Below are 24,913 nucleotides of genomic sequence, written 5' to 3'. Positions count from 1 at the left end.
TATTTCTGTTGCTAGGGAGATTAAGTTTTATGATTGGACAGGTCTAGGTGAACTGCTATATATGTGACTGGATGTATAGGGTGAAGACTGAAGGAAGATCAATATCAGAAGAAGATGGTAGGGACAGCTTATTGGGAACATAAAAAACATCCTATATTATAAATAAAAAGCCTATTACAGTCTAAGTTCAGTTCTCCATAATTGACATTAAATTTTGATTGTGAAAGTAAAGAATTTCAACAGATTCTCTAATGACTGAGGTTGTTCAGCCTAGACATCCTAATATATGTATTTTAATAAGGCCCTTATTATAGGTGTAAAGTATTTATCTCTGAAAGATTGAAAGGATTATGATATGGAGGAAATGTTTTACTTGGTGGAGGCTGTGATATTCCTCGTGGTCAGATATGTATGAGTAAGGAGGAATGAGAAGGAAATTTTATCCCCCTTAAATAGACAGATGTGTAGTGTCCTAAAGCCCTTTCTGTAGGACTGAAACCTACATACTCCAGGTATTGTAGGAATTTGGCTGATGTTTTAAATGTCTATATTTATCCTGAAAACAAATGAAAGATTCCTGGCTCAGAGAAAAAGCTAGACAACAGTAACCTTGCCATTGTCCCATGCTTCATTCTGCTTCTCAAGGCATATGACGAGGGCAGATGAATTTTGCACATACAAGGGAGATCCATACTACAGGAGAGGAGCCACAGAGTTATGAATCTGAGCTTATGTAGGAACTGGTGCTCAGCTGTCTCTCTCCCCTCCTAAAAGGAGAAGAGAAAACTGCTTTTTAAAAAAAATACATTTTTACTGATTTCAGAGAAGAGGAGGGAGAGAGAGATAGAAACATCAATGATGAGAGACAATCATTGATCGACTGCCTCCTGCATGTTCCCTGCTGGAGATCGAGTACGAAACCCGGGCATGTGCCCTGACCGGGAATGGAACCTGTGACCTTCTGGTTCACCTGGTTTATAAGTCAACGCTCAACCACTGAGCCACGCCAGCCAGGCAACCTTTTCTCTTTAACATAATAAACCCTCTCCAGGAAATGTCCCCATGTTTATACAACCCTTTGGAATATAAATGAATGACTCCACATTTTATCCCCTTTTGACATGTGAACACATTTCTCTGCAGAAGATTACCTAGAGATTTGCAGTTTTATTTTACTGTCATAGGACTTTTATTGAGTCATCTTTTGAACCACATTACCGGTCAGAAAGCCCTGGCCACGAAGAAACATGAGAATATTTACTCTATTTTGGCTTATTTGTAAATAATATGTTCTGCTAGAATAAAGACATGTCCAGCTCTCTCAGCATTGAGGGGCTGAAGAATCACCTGAGAAAATACAACTTAAGAGAAAGTAAGACACAATTTTAGCCTGATAATAAGCCTCTCATATGGAAGTGGAGGTGGGATCGGGTGGGCATAGGAAGGCTCACAGTTCCATGTTTACGTATCTGTAGTTTAGAGCAACACGGTGGCAGAAACATCACTTTCCTAGTGCCTGGTTGTCAAAGTAAAACTAAAAGGAAGACCGTGAATCTCCACTTCTGCATGAGTCACATCATGGATTCAGAATTCTGGGGACTGCAAAGGATGTGGTACTTCTTCCTCACTTCCAGGGCCCCAGGGACTAGCATTCATGGTAGTGGAAGTGCACAGAGGAAGGACCTGCATATTTCATCATTCAATGGTCACCTGCACTGGTGTCCACTGGCATTGGTGGCCAGGATATATTAATTGTGCACAAGAGAGGTGGGAATAAGTTCCCTTGACTAGAATATCTGCCAGATCAGTGACAGGTTCTTGAATCAAAGAAGGGGAGGATATGCTGACAGTCACTTATTAGGGAGCACGTGACACATCACTGGTGTATTCCAGAAATAGTTTGATTAGGGGAAATAAGCTTTGCTTGTAGCTGGAGGACCTGAAGTAACAGATGGACATAAGAACCAGAGAAGCTCTGTTTATTCTGGTCAAAATGATCCCAAAATAGCCTCCCCTCCTGGCTTTTGTCTCTGTGTTTTACTTGTTCTCTAGCAATGGCTGGTTTTGTACTTGTCCGTGAAGTTTTCTCTCTAACCACATCGACCAATCCTACTCCTCTGGGCCCCCTTTGCTCTTATTATCCGTGTCACCCATGACCCACAAACTATATACTGCCCGGTGTTGCAAGCTCTTTGTTTGCCCTTTTGTCTTTATGTAAGTATCTGTGTTCTGTCTACCTTTGTGTCTAGGGTATGTGTGTGATGTATGTATTACTTCCTAATTAAATTTTAACCCCCCGACATTTAAGACCACCTCTTCATTTTTTCTATCCTTGATTAGAGTTGAAGCCTAAAAGTGTTTATTAATATAAATGAAAAATATATCGGACAGAGTAATACCTTATCGGGATGATTGTATCCTTTTTAAAAACTACAAGTTGAAATGATCAAAATCAGAATCTTTAAAATTATGTGCAATCCATTTTTAGCAATTATTTTACTACATCGGAGTCCTTTAAACCTCAATGATGCCAGATTTAACTGTATTTATCAAGTTTGGTTTCCAAAAACACTGTAAATTAAGGCACGTTCAGTTCTTTATTCCTCCCTTAAGTTTCAGAATTAAAGGTGGCATCCTTTCTTTGTAACTTAATAATCCTTTTGTGATTATTTTTGAAATGCTTATTTTAAAATCTAAGAGAACTTTCCAAGCAAGCATTTTCTTTCCCTCGGGAAAGGGATTTGTGTCTAGACAAGCGCAGATGGATGTCCCCTGTTTCTCTCAGGGCAGTCATCGTGAATGGAATTTAGAGGAGGTTTTTTTCCCCCCTTTATCTAGGCAGTGCTTTTTCATCTTTCATCAAGCAATTCAGCTCATGGGTTATGTATGGCCTTCTGGATTTTGATGTTTGAAATGTACATTGTAATTTTGCAAACATGAATTTATGAAAATGGAAGCTTTTAGGAACTCCCACAGAGGAAACAGATGACTGACTCTGATGAAACAGAGTCCAAGAATACACACAGATGAAAGAATTAGAACTAGCCAGAATGCTGCTGACGCCTGTCTGGAAAGGTAGGAAGAGTAGACAAATAGTCACCTAGGAGTAAGGAACAGAGTAAGCTGGGCTTCTTTTGCCCTTGCTCCTGGCCTACGGTGCTCAACATCTTCTAACTTGATTAAGAGTTATTAAGAGAAAATACCATAAAACCTAATATGTCATTGGTCTAGACTAGTGGTCGGCAAACCGTGGCTCACGAGCCACAAGCGGCTCGCGAGCTGCGGTTTACCTCTCTGTTGACTAATGAGTTTGCCGACCACTGGTCTAGACCATACAGTTTTAATTTAGAGGGAGTATTTAAGTAGTATTCGTGAACTGTCTCTACCAAATTTCAGGAAGCATTTGGAGATACTCAAGATTCAAATCCAATAAATCAATTCATATATAATAAAGTAGAAGTTTGTAAGAGAAGGGAAGGAGTCTCACAATATTAGATTAAGCTGGGAGGTGTTTTGAAAATATTTTATTTGAGCTAGGGAAACTAGGTTTTATTTTTATTATTATGCAAAGTCTCTTAACTTTTAAAGATTATCTTTCCCTCATGGATCTGGAGGTCATAATGGAATACCATGTTTAACACAGACCTTGCTGGCAATCAAGAGAAAAAGAAAAATTCTAGGGGTAAGCTTATAAAATCTTGCCCTAATAACAGATATTATAGGAGAGTTATTATTAAACATGCAAAGTCATGAGAAAGCTGATGTGGTCCGGTCAAGGAGAGAGAAGGGCATAAAAGCAGGGATACTTTGTTTTTAATATAAGTTGTCCCAACTTCTCAATTTTCAGAAATTTCAGCACTAGTTGGTATGCTATGTTCAATTTACTCCAACAAGGTGTACTTTTTGGGGGTGAATCACATGGATGTACCTCCAAAATAGACTGGAAGATTTTGCCTGTTGTAAGCAATGAAAAGGGTGCATGGCTGGGTAGACACAAAGGTTCATGGTGTGAAAACAGTTACAAGAACTCTTTACTGTGAATCTTTCATGTGCCAGACATAATGGTAAGCATTGTGCATGCGTTTCATTCTTTTGTGCCTTGTAAAGAAGATCCTTTTGTTTTGTCACTTCATTCCCAGTGCCTACAGTTCTGCCTATGCTTATATATAACATTCCATTAAAAATTATCAAATGCATTATTTCTAAACTTGATGTAAAACCCAAAGGACCTCTGTCATTATCTCTGTTTCACAACTGAGTAACTGAGGTTCAAATTGGTTAAAAGGAATATTTAAATATTGTACAAAATTTAAATATTGTACAAAAAGGAATATTGAGATTCAATTATACTTCTGTCTTGACCCAATACAAAGATGAGAAACCTAGACTAATGATACTTGCTGCAATTGAGCAGACATTTTAATGTCCTGCTATTTTTACTGATATTTCTACTTATGGTGTAGCAACTCTTTAGTTACCCACTGTTGTGTAAAAAATCACCCTATTAATAGATTAATATTATAAACATTGTGTCATCATTTCTATGGACCAGAAAGCTGGACACAGCTTATCTGAGTGCCACTGTCTCAATCTCTCAAAAGAATACAGGAAAATAGCAGAGCTAGGTAGTGGGGAAGGAAAAAGTAAAATTGGCCCAAGGTGATAGAAGAGGCGAGGGGTTGGAGGTAGAGAAAGTCAGATTTGGGGAATTGTGCAGAGAAACATAATAAATCTGGTACATAATTCAAAGGGAAGAAAAAAGAAAAAATTGAAATCACTAGTACATATCAGAGGGAAGAAAAAAATTACTATCACTAAGAAAAATTTCATTTGACTTAAGTTCAGAGATTCAAACATTAATCTCAGAATCTCAGAAAAAGCTGTGTATCCAGCGGTGATGAAAGTCGACAAGGATTACAGCAAATGTGCAAAATCAGGGTGAGAAGTGAAAGAACTAGATAATGCAAGAAACCCTAGCCAAGTGAGTCAACAAAATTCTGGCTACTTTTGTACCTGGAGGGACATGATTGACATCTAGTGGAAGTGCATGAATCTATATATGACATATAAAAATGAAATAGCCACTATCAACAAAGTAGACTTATAGATCTATTCAATTATTTACTTCTTGCCCAATAGTTAGAAACCCAAGTAGCCCTAAAAAGATTCTGAACTCAGGATTTTTAAAGATCCCTGTTTGGGCGTGAAGGAAATCCTAGAACATTCCCTACTTACATAATCATGAATTTGTTTACTAAAACTCCTGAACCAACAATAAAGCCAAGGCTAGTTTCTGTGGTTTTTGTTCCATTATTTTTTAGTGGTACCAAAGCAGTGAGAGTGTCACTCCTTCAGTTTGCATTAGTTCCTGCTTGTACAGGGAGGATGACTTGGAGTTTTAGGCTCAAACAGGCTGCTCACTAAGTGATGATGCTTCATGGATGAGATAAATATCAAGGTACACCCAAAGCTTGCAAATACCAGACAGACTTTGTTTTGGGCAAATGCAGGTCCCATGTGGTTTAGATTGTACTTACCTAGCATCTCATTTGGGCATTTGAATAAAATGTCCTACCAGTGTCTGATAACCAATTCAGGGAAAGAATGGGTTACCTATAGAAACAACAGTACTTCCCTGCTCTAGGGGGATATTGGAATTGTCCCCACAGTGTCTCTCCAAATTAATTTTGGCTCCAGTTACTTGATAATACCCAATTCTTTACCTGATTCTAACCATTAAAATAGGGGCATAATAACTATTTGCGATGAATAGGGGAAGAGTATGATGTACTAATTCCTGCATTGGAATTGACCACAACTCCTTCTAGCCCTGATATTTTATTCTCTTTCTAGCTTTTTTCAAATGTTCTCATTCTTATTTTTCTGTTTCCTATGAACATTTTTTAGATTGGTTCTTTCTTTAGAACAGGGGCTTTGTCTGTTTTCTCTGTATCTGTAATAATAAAGTTTTGTAAGGAACATACTTAAGAGAGCATGTGGATTGCACCAGCACAATTGGGTGCTTCCTATGCATAAGGATATGCTAGTTTGGCCTTGGCGAACTGGTCAAGGATACAATAATGAGTGTTTCTCCATGCTTAGTGGTGAAGCTCCTACTCAAGCAGTTCTGAAAGGATCCTGATCTCAGCTTTCTGAAAGGCCCTTAGAGACCAAACCTACAATGCTCACTAATAATTTGGTTGATGACTCATGAAACTCTTTAATATGATTACTGAACTAATATGAAATGATGGGCAGAAAGAGAGAGACTTAGCTCATTTTGTCTCTGAAATACTTGATGGCAAATGAGTTCTTCCTTATATCCCCACCCTTTTTTTTTTTTAAATTCTCATTCTTCTTTCAGTTGCAGAGATTAGCTGTGCTAGAAGAATGGTAAAGGACTCAACATGCAAAGAATGAAGGAGACATAATCTCTGCCTAAAAGAGACTCCTATATGAAACAGTAGACATATAGAAATGTCAACCCTATTATAGTGTTCTAAGTACTGCAGTAATGCATAATTAGGATGCTATAGAATTGTAAAGAACTGATAACTTTGGGGTGTGTGTGGATGAAGGAAGACAGCACAATGGCAATCAGTTCTGAACTGGATATTGAAGAATGAGGAGGAATGTACCTATGCAAAAGAGAAAGGATGTACATTTCAGTATGAAAAAATAAATTGATCATGGACATGATCAGGTATAGCATGGTATGTCTCCATATCATATTAGAAGAGGAGCAATTCAGTCTAATTGGATCATTTGAATATATGTAGGAATAGATGGGGAGACAGAGAGACAGATAGGATTATAGGCAGGTGTCAGATGTTCGTTTGTATCCCGATTAAGAGGTTTTATAGCCTCCCTTCTATTAAAAGGGATCATCGGAATGTTTAAAGCTGTGTGTGGACCTTTCAGATAGTTACTTGAGGCAGTGGAGTTGGTTGGCGTTTATTTCCACGGCCTCTAGGTCACCTTGGTTTTTGCTCTTATAGATGTCAGCAGTCCTATTTGCATCTTTAGCAAAACTTTTCTCTTCATTTCACTGACTCACCCTGTGCTCTGAAACTTCACCCCTGAAGTCTCTCCGGAGGATTTAGCCCACATCTTTTTCACCTCTGATTTAGGATCTCAACACCAGAATGAGACGCCCTTGATTTTTTATATGCATACTTAACTCTGATTTCATTGCTCCTCGAATGTCATCTTTCCATGGCCCAGTGTGCACTCTGCATACAAAAGTATAGCGAGGATTTAAAAGTTTATTTCTAACTTTGATCTCCCTTTCAGGACATTAGCTATGAAAAGCATTCCAGGATTTTTGAAAAATAACAGTAAAGTGGTATCTAATCTTTTTGGATGTAATTCAGAAGGTAAAAAGAAGCTTCCATTTATATAATGCTATATTAGAAACTCTGTTAATATATAATGTGCGAATCATAAAGCTAGTGCTGTTTTGTCGAAATTAGTGGGAAGCAGAATCAGCTCCATATTTGAAGTAGTTTGAGACTTTTTCTATCTCAGTGTTACTTTGGGGGTATTTGATTTTTCAGACCCTATTAAAGTGTTAGAAGAATTCATAAACTAACATCGTAGGTCAAGATGGGTTGTTCTAGAAACCTTTGTTTTTCTGTCTTATCACTTTTAAAACCAAAGATAAAACAGAAAGGGAACAGCAATGTGGAGAGCAAAAGTATGTTTGTTAAAGAGCATTAGCAGCTGACCAAGCCCCAAATAAATAAGTATTGAATACACTTTAAAAGGGAGCTTAGAGAAAGATTTTTTTAAGGGTCAGATCCAGAAAAAAAAAACCCTGACTTTTAAGAAAAATAGATGTCTTGTCAGTTATAGGAAATCAAATCAAATGAAATTGAGTCCAAGTTCTAGGTTTTACCAGTTTGTGGAGTATAATAAAGCCATTGGAATATTAACACTAAATTGTACTCTGAGGCCCCATTTGGAAATTAAGGATTTTGCATCCCCTTTTCCCCCTGGGACAGTTGATGGTATTTTCTGTTTCTATTTCTTTATAAAAGGGCCTTGTTTCTGCCTCTTTCAACAATGCCATATCATCAACACTTGTTTCTACCAAGACCACATCCTCCTAAATCTCCTTTGAGCATTTCTGCTCTCTGTGCTGGAGCAAACAGAATGCACTTTTCCAAACTTAAGGTATCAGAGCAGCACTGGGCATATTTTGGGCCCTGGAGCATCCCTTATGGAAATGGTCCCTTTAGATTTTAGTTAGCTTTCCGCTCTCTCCTTTGGGCAGAATCAGATCCAGAGGCAGGGGCAAAAGATAGCAGGTCACCTTCTGCATTTTCCTCCTCCCCAACTCTTCTTCAGGGCGACCTTGTACACACACACACAAAAAAACAAATTAACAGACAACCTCTGCTAACCCTTTTAGACTCTAGTGAAGGTCTTCTTGCAAATGAAGACATGTGTGTGGGCACTGAGCTATAGGAGGTGGGTTCTCCCTAACTCAACTTTCCAACTGGCAGTTATTCAGGTTGAATATTAAGCACTTGATCACAGTCACAAGTTGTGAGGGAATTCCTCACTTAATACTGTTACCAAATTAATTTTTATTGTGTTCTGAGCCATGAGCTGGAACTTTATTTTCTCAGAGCCCTATTCTATAAGAAGTATAGTCTTGAGAATAATATGTTGATCTCTTTTTAAATATTTGAATTATGAAAAGATTCAAAGATACAAAAGGAACAGAGACTAATAAATCCGACAACCTCGTTCCACCCTGAGGTGTAACAAATATTAGCATTTTGCCATATCTGATTCACATTATTCTTTTCTTAGAGTTAAGATACACTTGAGACTTCTATAAGATCTCTACTTAATAACATGTCTCTCCTTTCTCTCTCAAAGGTAACCACTCTATCTACTGAAGGTGGTATATATCCTTTCAAAACATGGGAAATAAAAAAGCATATTGCTTTAAATTATACACAGTACTCTTGTGTATTTTACAAATTCTCGCAAATGATATCTCTTTACAGTTTGTCTTTCCCAGTTAAAACTTTGACCTTTGGACTCACTCATTTTAATATATTGGTTGTCCCCTGATTTGCATCCCTAAGTCCATTTTGACCCACCCAGGTGTACTGCCCATGAACCTGGAGTGAGCAGCTCACAGTGGTTCCCTCCTGAGTTCAAGACTCAGAATAGAACCTGGAGAGAGCCTGTTCATAGAGCCCTCAGTTATTCTTATTCCCAGGTTTTATTTTTATTTTTTAATATATTTTTATTGATATCAGAGAGGAAGGGAGAGGGAGAGAGAGAAACATTAATGATGAGAGTCATTGATTGGCTGCCCCTGCACGCCCCCTACTGGGGATTGAGCCCGCAACCCAGGCATGTGCCCTTGACCAGAACTGAACCCGGGACCCTTCAGTCTGCAGGTTGAAACTCTGTCCACTGAGCCAAACAGGCTAGGGCTTATTTCCAGATTTTATATAAATATTCTAATTAACTCTTAGAATATACAACCTATAAAGAAGAAACAACTATAACCAGAGAGACACAAAGTCATTCCTGTGACTCCAGTGTACTCAGCCCTCCTACTTAGAATCTCTTCACAAATCAACATTTGGCCATGCTCTAGAATAATGTCCCAACTCACTGGTTGGGACCAGATTGCTTTATTAGATTTTTGTCAACATGTTTGGCAGTATGATGCATACCTATTTTTCCTTCATTTACAATAGAAGGCTTCCCTTTTGTCTGCATGTTCAATAAAGTGGATATTACTAGGTTTTAATCTGTTTGCCCCTCCCAACAGGTATGTGATAATATCTCATAGTTTATATTGCTAATATTTTTCCAATTATTAGTGAAATCAGGCATCTGATTGTGCATATCTTTATAATACAGGATTTCTTTTTCTCTGAATTGCCTGCACTAATGTTTGACTGTTTTTCTACATTTTCCTTATTGATTTGTTGGAGTGTTTATCTTATCTACATGTAGGATTACTGATCTATCAATTATACAACAGGGACACAAATGTATTCAGCCAAGTGCTACTCATGGTATCATATAAATATGTAAAATTGTTGATAGTCATGATGGCAACTTAGATATAAAATAGAAAGGAGTTAGTATTCAGGATTTTCAGTTTAAGAAAGAAGGGAATTTTTAAATGTAATTTAAAGGAAAGTACTCATGTGAAAATGCCTAATACCTACAATAAATGTTTTCATGCTTAAGGTATTTAGTTTTAATTACCTAGAATTTTTAGTGTGAAAGAGTTTGTTCCCAACACAAAAGGATGGTTGAACTGGCCTGAGTTGAATGTGGTGGTGTTAGAAATGTATTTTTATTGGATTCATATTTGAGGCAGTGCAGCTCAAAATCCCCCAAATTCCTCTTACATAAATGCAGTTCGAAAGCCCAAATGAAAAATTCAAATAGTATAGAGAGCCATTTCACTCATGGAAGGAAATTCACCCAATGCATGCTTTGGTTTTGATACTTTCTTTTAAAAGAATGATTGTTCTGTTTTCCTCTAACCCTCCTTTTAAAAAAATACAAAAAACTTTGACTTTTCCTAGTAGAAATACATTTTTTTCTAGGAATGTTCTGTCTTGAATACTCTGACCCTAGACAGTAAAGTAATTTATCAGAGTTTCTCAAACAAGGGATTCAAATGGATGTTAAAATGTCCACAGAGGATGAAAATGAGTATAATACGAATTAGGCATGAAAAGTTCAGAAATGAAAAGAGATGAAGTATGTTTCTATTTTATTGTCCTTGTAAATAAAATTCTCTTGGCTTTCTTTTGCCATATGAATTGATTGTTATAACAATTGAGCAAATCAAATTATAATTTTTGAGAATCAGTGTATCAGCATCATTTTCTTAAGTATTCCAGACATTCCACTGAGTTTACTTTCCACAAACTTCTGTGGCTATGTAGGTGTCCTAGTTTAAAGAAAGAGGCTTCAGCATTTTAGAAAAATATATATGCATCTTCTTTTGCACCAAGGTGGTCCTGGTAAGATGGAATGATCAAGTTAATCGGTGAGCCCACTAGTCTGCATGCACTTTCTGCTGGGGTCTCTCGGGATTTCCCTCTCTCCTCTTACACAGTCCTCCCACCCACCTTAAACACCCTGAGTCTTGCATTTCAGATAAAAGTAGAAAGGACGGGATCTTTTCATTCATACTTTATTATGAGATCATGTAAGTTAAGGTCAGCTACTCACCAGTTATGACTTTAGCATCTGAAATTAGTTATATATTTCTGGAGGTTTTCTATGGACAATCTAATACATTTATATGCATTACCCTATTGAATCCTAAGGAAGGATCAAATATATTTTTATTAATTTTAAAGAGGAAGGGGGGAGAGAGAGAGAGAAAGAGAGAGAAAGAGAGAGAGAGAGAGAGAGAGAGAGAGAGAGAGAGAGAAAGAAAAGAGAGAGAGAGAGAGACATCAATGATGAGAGAGACTCATTGACAGGCTGCCTCCTCCTGCATACCCCCTACTGGGGGTTGAGCCCACAACCTGGGCATGTGCCTTGAACTAGGAATTGAACCCTGACCTCCTGGTTCATAGGTCAATGCTCAACCACTGAGCAACACCAGTCATGCTTATTATATTTTTTAGACACAGGTTTAGAAGGGTTAAGAACACTTAGCCAAGGTTTAACAGCTAGTAACTAGCAGAAGTAGAACCCAGCTCAGGTTAGGATAACATGAAATCTATACTTCATGTTCTAACACATAGGTTGGGGCAGGTTTCAAAAGCTTGTTCCATTGAATACCATCACCATTCATGGAGTAAGTAGCACAAAGACCTCTAAACTGGGTTTACCCAGACTGGACAGATGGGCATGCAGCTCCACTGAACTGTTGGAATGTTCAGAGCCAGCCACCTCACCCAAGGACTAGTACAAGGGATCATGAGAAGGATTGTCTAATGCCCTGCTTTCTATTTATTTACCCAGTGATGCCACGCTTTGCCGAACAAGTGGAGGTTGCCATTGAAGCCCTGAGTGCCAACGTCCCTCAACCATTTGAGGAGAATGAGTTCATCGATGCCTCTCGCCTGGTGTATGATGGCGTTCGGGACATCAGAAAGGCTGTGCTGATGATCAGGGTATGTAAGGCCTCTGTGGCTCAGAGCTTATCAGACCTTCTAGTAGACTCCAGAAAACTCACCAGTTTACTTTTTTATTCTATTTTTTAAAATATATTTTATTGATTTTTTACAGAGAGGAAGGGAGAGTGATAGAGAGTTAGAAACATCGATGAGAGAAAAACATCGATCAGCTGCCTCCTGCACACCTCCTACCAGGGAGGTGCCCGCAAACAAGGTACATGCCCTCGACTGGAATCGAACCCAGGACCTTTCAGTCTGCAGGCCGACACTCTATCCACTGAGCCAAACCGGTCAGGGCTCACCAGTTTATTTTTAATTACTTAGCCCAGTGGTTGGCAAATTGCGGCTCACGAGCCACATGCAGCTCGCGAGCTGCGGTTTGCCGCTCTGTTGACTAATGAGTTTGCCGACCACTGACCTAGACTCTCGATTCCAATAATTACAGGCTGTTGTTGTTCCTTGTGATTAAGCCCCTATCCCAGTGGTCGGCAAACTCATTAGTCAAGAGAGTGGCAAACCGCGGCTCACGAGCCGCATGTGGCTCGAGAGCCGCAGTTTGCCGACCACTGACTTAGCCAAATAACTTGACAAGCTGTTTGGCTCCTCATTTACTCAGACATTGGTAACTTCTTACTTATAAAGAGCTGACGGACCCCAGCAAGCCTCGGTTAGTGATGAGTATCCTGTAGAGTGATGCCTGCCTGCTTCTGGCCTTCATTGTTTCCTAAATTTGCTTCCAGCTTAGTTTTGCTCCTGAAATTCTCCATGTTCCCTTTGCTAGCGTTATTTTCCCATCAGAAACTTGAAGCCATAGGATGGAAAGAAATGAAGATTACTTAGCTTATAGTGGTAATAGTTACAAGAAAGTGATACACAGCTACATTCTCCTTGTCACAAGTAATCAAGACATTGTCAATAAGGCTACATAACCTTTCAGTGAACCTCCCCCTATCACCTACCCTACTATCTTCCCATCCTCCGTCTGCTGTTGTCAGGTCAGTGTGAGCCTTCCAAAGGGTTATTACATAAACTCATGCTAGAAAACATCCAGGGTGGGACAACAATAGGTTTACAGTTGGTCATATTGAAAATATACAATAATATGTGTGTGTGTGTGTGTGTGTGTGTGTGTGTGTGTGTATATATATATATATATATATATATATATATATAGAGAGAGAGAGAGAGAGAGAGAGAGAGAGAGAGAGGTAATATGCAAATTGTCTGGGACACCGTAACTTCATGACCGCTCAAGAGGAGGCTGCGCGCGCATGTGGGTGGGAGGAGACTGTGTGGGAGGTGAGGCAAGCCACGGATGCTGTGGCAGATTGAGCAGGTCTGGAGCAGAGACAGACAGGGGGGGCTGCCAGTGCTGGCCGCAGTGGCTTGAGCCGGCCCAGAGTGGAGACAGATGGGGGGCCTGCCAGCACCGGCCATGGAGGCTTGAGCAGGCTCGGAGCTGAGACGGGGCCTGCCAGGCGTGGCGCACCAGCAGTCCTGCCTCTGAGCGTGAGCTGCAGAAGAAACACCTTTTCTCACCACTCATTGGCTAAGCTCCTAGTATGCCACTCATAGTGTTCTTGGTAACTTGGGTAATAAGAATCCAAGAAGGTGATCTAGGGTTTTTCCACCTCACTCCTGGAGGAAAAAACAAAGGTCCACTGCTGGAGGGGCTAAGAAATGTCATATCCTGCCCTAGTCAGTTTGGCTCAGTGCATAGAGACTCAGCCTGCAGACCGCAGGGTCCGGGTTTGATTCTGATTAAGGGCATGTACCCAGGTTGCAGGCTCCTCCCTGGCCGGGGCCCAGGTCAGAGCTCATGCAGGAGGCAACCAATCGAAGTGTCCCTCTCACATTGATGTTTCTGTCTTTCCCTCTGTATTCCACACTTTCTAAAATCAATGGAAAAATATCCTCAGGTGAGGATAAGAAAGAAAGAAAGAAAGAAAAATGTCATATCCTATGAAAGAGACATCTTGAAAATGCCTAAAGAAAGTTGTCATTTTTTCGTGGTGAAGGGACTGGAGTCCATGTTGATGAAAACAACTTGGTGGCCAGCAGTGGCAGCAGCAGCGGGGTGATGAGGGTGGCGCCTTCCCCTGATCAGCTGGTTGCCTCCCGCAGAGGGAAGCCAGACTGTGGCTTAGGCCTGCTCCCCATGGCTGTCAGTATGACATCCTTTGAGGTCTCCCGAACTGTGAGAGGGGGCAGACTGGGCTGAGGGCCCCCCCACACCAGTGCATGAATTTCGTACACCAGGCCTCCAGTTAATAAATAAAATGCGAATAAACTCTGAGTGTCAGGTACTCACACTTTATGATTTTAAAACTCATAAATATAATTTGCAATTGAATTTAACCCACAATGAGTCTTCATCTATCTCTGTTAAAAAACATCAGCTACCTCATTTCTTTTAACTGCTGTATAATACTCCATTGTAAGATGAGCTATTTTTTCTCCCTACCTCATTAACAGTTTGACATAGTAGTTTTAAAACATTTTTTAGCCATAGAACTCTTTCATAAAATAAACAAATATGCAAAAACAGAAATGATGAACATGTCACCCAATAGAAATAAAATGTAAGCCACATTTGTAATTTTCTAGTAGACTCATTAAAAAAAAAAACAGTTGAAATCAATTTTAATAATATATTTTATTCGGCCTAATGTATCTAAAACTTTACCATTTCAACATGTGACACTAGCCACACTGGAAGTGCTCAGTAGCTCCACCATATTGGACAAGTAGCCCTTGACTGTATCCTCACTCTCAACCTCTACAATTGTCTCTGGGCTGCTTGATGAAACCACAAGCTCTTTTTTTGTGCATTCTGAAAATCTCTCTGTTCGGATGACCACTGAGCATTTAAACCAACATCCCTCAAACACTGAAAAACAATAATTAAATAATTAATTTTCTAGTATGTGGTCATTCAGATGTTTCATGAAGTATCTGCAAAGTATTGTTCTCTCTGGATAATACATTTACCTAGTCCTTCCAGGATTTCACAGATGGCATTAATTGTCCCCCAAATTCTAAATTCTGTTATCTTTGAAGTCATTAAATCAGCATGTGCCCATCCTCTTCCATTGTAGTATGCAGAGGACAGCATGGTGCTTCCAGGGTGGTCTGAGCAGGTGGAGGGGAGCATCACCACAATGGGTCTCTCCTCTGTCTTGACATCCATGCTTCTTCTGGAACATCTACCAAACTTTTTCACTTGGGGCACAGATAACAACTCTTACCATCTTTTTTTTTCTTTTTTTTTTTGTTTTGCTTTTGCTCTCTTGGTGTTTGCAGACTGGCTTTTTTTAAAATTGATTTCATTGGGGTGACATTGGTTAATAGCATTATATAATTTCAGGTACACAATTCTATAATACATCATCTGTATATTGAATTGTTTGTTTACCACCACAAGTCGAGTCTTCTTCCATCACCATTTATCCCTTCTTTACACGCTTCTACTTCTTCTCACTCCCCCTTCCCATTGGCAACCACCATACTTTTGGCAGTGTCCATGGGTCTTTGTTATTTTTCTTTGCTTAATTCTTTCATCCATCTCACTTAGCTTCCACAATCCACCCCCATGACAGCTGTCAGTCTGTTCTCTGTATCTATGAGTCTGTCTCCACTTTGTCAGTTTATGTTGTTTATTAGATTCCACATATGAATCTCAGTCTAATTTCACTTAGCATAATATTCACCAGGTCCATCCATCCATGGTGTCACAAAGGGTAAGATTTCCCTCTTCTTTATGGCTGATTAATATTCCATTGTGCAAATGTACCACAGCTTTTTTATCTGCTCATCTACTGATGGACACTTGGGCTGCTTCCAAATCTTGGCTATCATAAATTATGCTGCAATGAACATAAGAGTGCATATATTCCTTCGAATTAGTGTTTCATGTTTCTTTGGATAAATTCCTTGAAGTGGAATCTCTGGATCATAAGGCAATTCCAACTTACCATCTTTCAAGACCTGGCTCAAGTCTTCCTTCCCCAAATTTTCTCTCTCAAAAATACTGACCCTATCCTTTAACTACCGCTAACTGTTTTGCCTGTAATAGTATATATCATGCTATTTACTTATAGGTTTCTTACGTTATTAAGACTGAAAGTTTGGGAAGCAATGGCTGTTTTTATTTTCCCTCCACTGTGGTGCATTGTCTAGTACAGTGCTTACCACTTACTATGTGTGTAGGGTGTGTTTTGAGGGCTTAGGGGGCAGGTACCTAGGCAGATAGAAAGGTGACAGGGAGAAAATATAGGAGAGTTAGAGGAGAAGGAAAGAAAGGAGAGTCTGCCTTTTAAGACTATAACAAATTAGATCATTTTTTTTCTCATTACTTACTAACATGTAAAATAAAGTAATAGACCATGAGAGTTATGTTTTCAAAGCATTTGGCACTAAATACCACTATAATCCTCAAGACATATTCCCTCTTTTGCCATTTTTCTGCTTTGTTAGCCTTCACACTTCTGTGACAACCATTCATCTGAGAGAGGAAATTTATAGCCATCATTCATTTATACATTGATGATCTGTAAAAAAACAGTTTCCGATAAAATGCCATATCTTTGTTGCATGAAGTGTCATTTCTCCATCTTGACATTTCCAGTGATTTGGTCAGATGGATTTCACACCACGTAAAACTTAAGAAGAGAGAAATCTACAGCATATACAAATTGTTATTTTTAAATGCCTCCTCCATTTAGCACCCAAATGGCTTCATTTTGCACTTAATTTCTTGGGTTGCTTTTGAATATAATGATTAACTCTACTTGAAAAAGATTTCATTGCACTAAGTCAGGAAGAAAGACAGTAAGACAAGTAGAGCTCCCTTCCCAGAAAAACTGGCCATGCCTCCTTCTCTCCCAAAGTGTTGATTATATAGTCCTGTATCTGAACCCTGGGCCAATACATATATTGATGATTTCAGAGAGGAAAGGGGAGGGAGAGAGAGAAATATTAATGATGAGAGAGAATCATTGATCAGCTGCCTCCTGCATACCCCACACTGGGGATCGAGCCTGCAACCGGGGCATATGCCCTGACCAGGAATTAAACCATGACCTCCTGGTTCATAGGTCGATGCTCAACCACTGAGCCACACCAGCTGGGCCATGAGACTGGTTTTTTATTTTGTTTGCTTCTTGCTGAGGTTTGTTCTGGCTGATCTATAAGTTACATAGGCATTTTCTGATTACTCTAGCTTGGTCATTTAAAAAAGGAATAAGAAAGTCTGGCACACTAGCATGCATTTGATTCTTATTATTTGCAGCAGTGTATTCTGTACTGGTTCTCTGAACACTGGAGTAGAGAATACTGAAACTTGTTCCTCCCAGAAATTCAGGCTTAGGTTCCTGTGAGCCTCTGGTCATATTTGTATCAACTGATCAAATACACAATCTGGTTTAATGTGTGGTTTTGTTTAAAGGTACTTTATTTAATATAGGCTGTTGATTCATTAACATTGAACTCCCAGCAAATGCACGGAGACTTGTGCCTGAAGGAAGCTTATCTAACAAATGCATTTTCTCCATAAGGAGCATCACAACTTTCATGTACTTAGAAACACTCGGCAGCATTGCAGCACTATGCTCAGAAGCTATTTTGAGCAAAAAATTTGGCACTAAGTAGACTGAAGAAAGGACACTTGTTTCCAGCATGAGAGCTGAACAAGAAGACAGAGCATTGTGTTGTGTGACCTCAGCCAGATATATGCACGTTGGGTGACCACAGTTTTGTGCCATATTGTGGATGTCTGTGAATAACTACAGAAGTGCTGACTTGGGCATGCAAAGAAACTTTGAGTGGAAAAATTCACAAGTAAATAATCTACAAATAGTGAGGAGCACATGTATATTTAAGACAAAAAGACTTAAACAATTAATATTGGAAATTAAAATAAATGAGTAGGGTAGAAGGTGATGATGATATCCTGGTGTCACGATATCTGTATTAGCAAACAGTAGGTGCTTCTCATAAGAATGACCATGAAAAGAATCTATAATGAAAATTACACACTAAACTTTTGTGAATGGAACCCATTAATTTGGTTATGTGTGAAACAAAAGGGCCTGGGCCAGGATTCAGATACAGGACTGTAGCTTAAGTTTATATCTCCCAAACTATGCATGATGTACCCTGGATCATTGTAAGGCATTTACATGTCCAGGGAAACACATGGAAATCTCTCAGATAATGTGTGAAATATTAGCTGAAGGTAGTTCACAGTTTAAATATCATATTTGTTCATTTCTTTGGATGACATCATATAATTGTGATACTGGGTTTCTGGTAGTTGGGGATAGAAAGCAAGTTCCATAGATGTTCAATTGTAGTACAAGGTCTGAGAAGTCATACAACATGTACCAGGCACTAAGTTGTTAGTTCTGATTCACTATATTCACTTTGTATTGCTTAATCAACAGTACTATTAGGTTTGTGGGTTATTTTGGTGTTATTTATTTATTTAGCCAAAAGTTGCCATGAAAAATTATTGAGGCAATGAGAGTGCTTGAAGCAATAAAGTTTGGGAACCTGTTGCTCAAATATTGTTATGCTAATTTCATTCTCTAACCCTCAGTTTCCTTATCTGTGTGTGGGGACAAGTATTACCCCAACTATAAAGCACTTGCATAGATCTGGCCCTTAGTAGGTTCCAAAGAAATATTTTCTTGCCTTATCCTGCTGTGATGAAATTTATCTTTATACAATTAATTAATATAAATAGAACTTGGTAAAGAAGTCAACAATATTATCGAAATTGCAGGGAGAGTATTTTTCATAGCTGGAAAATAAAAGGCTGAAGAGACTATAGAAACAACTTATGAGACAAAATTAGCAAACTGCAAATGCAAGGAATATTTATGGGTTTGCTGCATGATTAAGGCACAAGAAGAGATTTTAGTCTCATCCATTCGCCTGGTGGTATGTGTGATGGTTAAAAGCATGGGCTCTGGAACCCTCAACTTGCTAGGTGTGATACCTTAGAAAGTTTATTCAAATTTGAGCCTGCTTATACATCTATAAAATGGGGATTGATTTATTTTAGTAGGTTTTTGTAAGGACTAATCCTTTAGTGGAATGCCTGTACCATAATGGGTGGTAAAAAAACAATTGCTGTTATTGCTGTTGTTGTCTGGTGTATATTTTATTAAACATAATAATTATCACTTATTATGATAGTTCACTTTTATAATTTGAACACAGAGCATTTATATAAATATATGTGATTCTAGAATATATTTGATTTTAGAATCCTCTGAGGAAGGTAGGACAAGTAGCAATTATTAGATCCACTTTAAGAGTGAGGATACAGAGAGGCAGAAACGCTTTAAGTGACTTGCCAAAGACAACTTGGGAGAGGTAGAATTAGGACAAACACATTTAGTTGTCCTGGGTCCACATCCAGGTCATTTCTTCATTTTTAAACTTTATTTTGGTTCCTGAGCCATAGTCACTTGAATACAAGGCCATTGTACTATAGACACTGTCACATTCTTTGTTTTATCTGTTGAGTGAGGTTTTCCATTTTACTTGGCTCTCTTCTTTTCAAAAACGAATGATGAGAAGTGTGTGCAGTCTTGCCATCTCATCTGTGAGCAGAATTTACCCACTTGCTGTAATTGTTCCACAGGACACTCCAGAAGGTTGAGAATGGCCAGAGGTTATAATCTCTGTCCAAAGTGAAAATACACCCATTATTTGAATCAGGTTTTACCAACCCCAGTCCTGCTTTAATTAATAAAATGTAGAAACAAAACTCCTTTCTTCCCTCTTTCTTTAATGTTCTTCTGAAAGAACATTGTACATCTGTAGATGACCGAGTAAATATTAATATGGCTGATGGTGAGAGAAGAAAAACAAGAGGGTGTGCCAAAGTTTGGAAAATGACTAGGCATGATGTGATGTTGGCATGAAGGACCCTATTTTATGCCTGTCCGACCAATCTCAAGGCTTCATCAATAACCATGCCTGATTAATTACACTGAGGTAGCCAAAGAAACCAGCAGAATGAAAATGTGCCCTTACTGATGGGGAATGAGCCACTGCATCATCGGGACTGCTTGTGCCTGTCCCTTCCCTTTGAAAGACAGAGCCCTGGGAGGAGGTGCTGTTGTGTGCCAAGAGGGCGTTTGTGGGTGACATCACCCTTAAGGCTAATGAGACTTGAGCTAGGAATGTAGCAAGCACTACTGCATTGTTTGCTCCTCATGCACCATCCTTGCAGCCTCCTGAGTTCATCCTCTTAGAATGAACAGAGCATGATAGTTTAGACAACATGCTTTAAAGTGCTGGACTTAGAAGCCTTTACAACAGGTGTAGCCCCTCACACCTCAGTTTTGTTATCTGTAAAATGAAGAAAATGGTAGGACTGTTAAGAAAACCGAGTTAGTGTATGTAAAGCACTTAGAGAAAATGGTGATAGGCACACAGAAAGCCTTTAATGCCTGTTACTCATTATTGTCATTAAAGATGGGAGGGTTTTTTATTTCTGGATTTATGGATTCATGTGTATCTTCAACACTGACTGTACTTTTGACAGGATTTCATCTAACTCCACTCACTTTATTATTTTTAAAAATATATTTTTATTGATTTCAGAGAGGAAGGGTGAGAGAGAGAGAGAGAGAGAGAGAGAGAGAGAGAGAGAGAAACAGAGCGAGAAACATCAGTGATGAGAGAGAATCATTGATTGTCTGCCTCCTGCACACCCCACACAGGGGATCGAGCCCACAGCCCAGGCATGTGCCCTTGACCTAAATTGAACCCAGGATCCTTCAGGCTGTAGGCTGGCATCCTATCCACTGAGCCAAACCAGCTAGGGCTAATTCCACTCACTTTAAAGCCATTCCATACCTTCAGTTGTTGCCTGATTTGTAATGTAGGTGGTGGTGGGGTTGGGATTACAACAACGAAACAACTTGGAGTCAAACACATTTGGGTGTTTGGGTCTAAATGCTAGTTCTGTTATTAGCTAGTTCAGAAGCATTTGGGCACATTGCGTAGCTTCTTAGAGTCTTAGTTTTCTCAACTCTAAGTGGACATGACAACTCTCTATCACTTGAAACATTGGCAGCCACATCAAAGCAAATACATACACATATAATAGACATTGTTGGGATTCGGTATTACAATTAGATGGTTCAACAACCAGGAGGCACAGAATACCTAGATCTTGCATTGGCACAGACACCATGGTTCTGCTTAAGTTTCCAAAATTATTTTATTGTGCTGTACTGAGCTAAATGGATGCTATGTATGAAAAAGTTAGTCCTTAGTGGGTATGTAGTAGTTGGTGGCTTCACTAGAAAAAATGTTTGAATAAATTCATTTCAAAATCCCAAGTAATAATGATGGCACACCTTTTTAAAATGCTTATTTACCAGACACTCTACACAGAGTACATTACTTAATCTTCACAACAATAATATAGGTAGCTACTGTTATCAATACCTCTTAACAGACTTGGAAACCAAAGCTAAGATAGCATTTTCCCATGGTCATGTAGGGGTTTATATTTAGGCATTTTTTACTCCAGAGTCTATAGTTGTAACTTGTATACTAAATGGCTTAGTGACCACATCAGCTATTTCATCAGGTCCAGCATTAACCTGGAAGTGGCCAAACCTTTCTGAGCTTATTGAGACTAAAAGAGAGCTAGAATAGAGCAAAATGGGCATTACAGAAACAGCATAGGTGTAACTGTTGTTGTTGATGATGATTTTTCTCTCTTAGAATATATTTGTATGGGTGGAAATACACAAATATATTTTTCTTAAAAAGCATGTCATTTAAAGAATTAGACTTACTACACCTACAGAAGGAAGTAATGAACAAAATGTATTTTTTTTTAAAAAGAGATAAACTAGGGCAGCTTGATTTTTCTGATGCTATTCTAGTCATTACCTGCCCACATAACCCCCTACATATAATCCCCTGCAAACTCTCTTTGAGGGGCTACTTAGCTTTTGCAGTGATGAAGTGTATGGATGGGGGTGAAGGTTCAATTAAAAATATAATGAATTTTCTCTTTCCTCTGTATCTTTAGACTCCAGAAGAACTAGAAGATGATTCTGACTTTGAGCAGGAGGACTATGACGTGCGCAGTAGGACAAGTGTTCAGACTGAGGATGACCAGCTCATCGCAGGGCAGAGTGCGCGGGTGAGTGGACACCCAGGACTTTGGTTAGTTGCACAGGGGCTGCGTTCACCATGTTAGTTTGAGGGAATTTCTGATTTCCAGGGACTTGGAGCCCCGGGTTCAAGGCTCCAAAATTTGTGTTCCCATCTGGGATTGTTTGTTAGTGACTCACATTTACATAGTGGACATTACCACCACAGCTTCTGATTTCTTTTAACTCGGTTATCTCTCCATCAGTTGAAAAATAGCAGCCATAAGAAATCAAACACTTATGTGTATAGTGGGCTTTGTTGGGGATGGAGGTTATGCTTAGATTAGATGGTCCAACAGCCAGGGACACAGGATGTCCAGATCTTGCTTTGGCATAGACACCATGGCTTTGCTTGAAGTCTCCAAGCTTGTTAACTACACAAGAGGTGATGATAAATAATTAGAGTACTGTTTGTTACTGGATGGGCTGTCATTGCTCCATACTCTGGCCTAGGGTCTCTAATAAACAAGACCACATCTTTTGAAATTGATTCAAGACTATGAGAATAGAGAAAGCTCCCTCCCTCCCTCCTTTGTCCCCTCCCTTCCTTCCTCCCTTACCTACCTCTGGCCAGGGCAGTAGCCCTAGATTTGTCTGCATGTGATAGACAAAAAAAATTATTGAGACATACTAGAAATATGCCAGTTTAAGGCATGGAGCAGGAAGCAAAGAAAGATGTCGGCTCAGGTTATCTTTTGCACTTTATGTCCTGATAGGCTCATCCAACAATTAAATAACACAAAAGATATAGATGAACATTGATAGGGGAAATGTGAGGTTAAAATTCAGGACATTAATGATGCATTGGCTTTGATTTCAGACAGACTTGGTTTTGAATTATATAGGTTAGAGAGAGGACCATGCTTTGTTACATGTTGCTCAATTTCTCTGAGCTTCAATCCTATCATCTGTACAATTTGAATAATAAACTTGTTAGAATTCTTTTAGGGTTTTAATTACTTAATGTTTATAAAATAATGAGGAAAATACCTGACATACTTTATTAAGTGCTAAATAAAGGATGACTCTGAAAAATGTTATCCTTTGGAAGAGGGACATTTTCTGATCACAGGTTGGTGACAGTAGAAAAGCACACAAAACAATATGAAGCCCCCTACTTTGAAAATTTCTTGTGGACTCTATTTAATCCCACCCCAATGTTGAAACTTGAAAAGATCATTAGCTGAGAGTCTTTTGAGCCTAGTTGGCATAACACTAATTCATCAACCAAGTCATTCATCTTCAAAATTAAGTAAAACCAGCATTTTTACATCAATGACAGAGGGTAAGTTTGAGTAATTCATCCAAACTTTAATCAATTCAAAGTCAATTTGACTGATTGCAACTCAGAATTGATACAGCCTGGTAACCATTGACTTGTTTTCTCAAAGACCAAGGCATATTGTACAACTCTTCTAATCACCATCTGTCAAAATAGCATGATCGCTCCCACTTTTTTTTACAGGGAAGAACAAAGTCCCATTGCACTTTCATTTCATGCATCTTACTTACATTAGACATCAAGCCAGTTATGGGTAGAAATAAAAGTCAGATGGTACCTAACTGCATCATCAGTTATTTCTTCACCCAACGGCTGAAAAGATAATAGACTTTTTTGAACTATTTTTCATCATGAATTCTGAACATGGTCCAGGATAGTAAGATCAAAGTATTGCTCTAATCTAGCACTTGCTGATTTGTCTTTGAGATCAATCATGTGCTGTGTGATTAACTTGCAGCAGACAGCATTAGTTATTGAGTCAGCCTACGTTAGCCTGTAATTAGATGATGACAAATCAGAGACATAGAATTAAGGCTGTAAGTTGGAAATAAGAGGGCACATTGAATTGCTGAGATGACAGATGGTTGAACTTTTGACCAAAGAAGTGTGTTAACTTGGTTAAAATTGTGAAGGAGGCAGAAGTTGTTTTTGACAGAGGCAGTTGCTCTTTTTAGCAGCCAGTCCTCCCCTGGTAATGGCCTTACTTTGTGTTCTCATTCAGACATTCTTCTCTGAAATGTTCAATTAATCTAAAAGGAGGTCAAGGTGGAAAAAAAGCTTTTAGTACCCACTCCAACATTGCTCTCAAATTCTGAAGTTAGAGTGTTTATTTCCTTTATATGTTTGATGCTTCTCTACACCATATTATGAAAGGGAGTGAGCAAGGGAGAGTGAAAGAATGAGAATGATCATACTCTGCTCAGACCCTGACATGACATCTTATTAACTCTTTTTTCACAGGTTGTTATAACTAAAATTGGTCAGCAACAAGTCTTGGGCACTTAGCCTTGGTGATAGAATATACTAGTATTTTTTAAAATATTTTTTATTGTTCAAAATATTACATATATTAGTACATTTATCTCCTTTTTCCCCCCATTGACCTTCCCCCAGCCTCCCCTACCCCCTTGGTTGCATACCCTCATCCCACCCTGCCAGTGTCTTGTGTCCATTGGTGTGCTTATATGCATGCGTACAAGTCCTTTGGTTGATCTATTTTCCTCCCTCCCCAACACTCCCCAGCCTTCTCGCTGTAATTTGACAGTCTGTTCGGTGCTTTACTGCCTCTGTATCTATCTTTTTATTCATCAGGT

At 38.9% G+C, this 24,913-nt stretch overlaps 1 protein-coding gene across 4 annotated transcripts in view; it reads left to right on the top strand.

Annotated features, from left to right (window-relative positions):
* The window catches only part of CTNNA2 (catenin alpha 2), a 1,121,468-nt gene that overhangs the window by 1,035,600 nt on the left and 60,955 nt on the right, over positions 1 to 24,913 (top strand). For all 4 annotated transcript variants that reach the window (XM_080682951.1, XM_080682952.1, XM_080682954.1 and 1 more), the window contains exons 13-14: positions 11,974 to 12,125; positions 22,195 to 22,308. In XM_080682951.1, coding sequence (XP_080539077.1) covers positions 11,974 to 12,125; positions 22,195 to 22,308 — 266 coding nt within the window. The remainder of the gene's footprint in view (positions 1 to 11,973; positions 12,126 to 22,194; positions 22,309 to 24,913) is intronic.

Source organism: Plecotus auritus (assembly GCF_963455305.1).
Source record: "Plecotus auritus genome assembly, chromosome: 8".
NCBI lineage: Eukaryota > Metazoa > Chordata > Mammalia > Chiroptera > Vespertilionidae > Plecotus > Plecotus auritus.
This window is presented reverse-complemented; position numbering and strand designations above follow the sequence as displayed.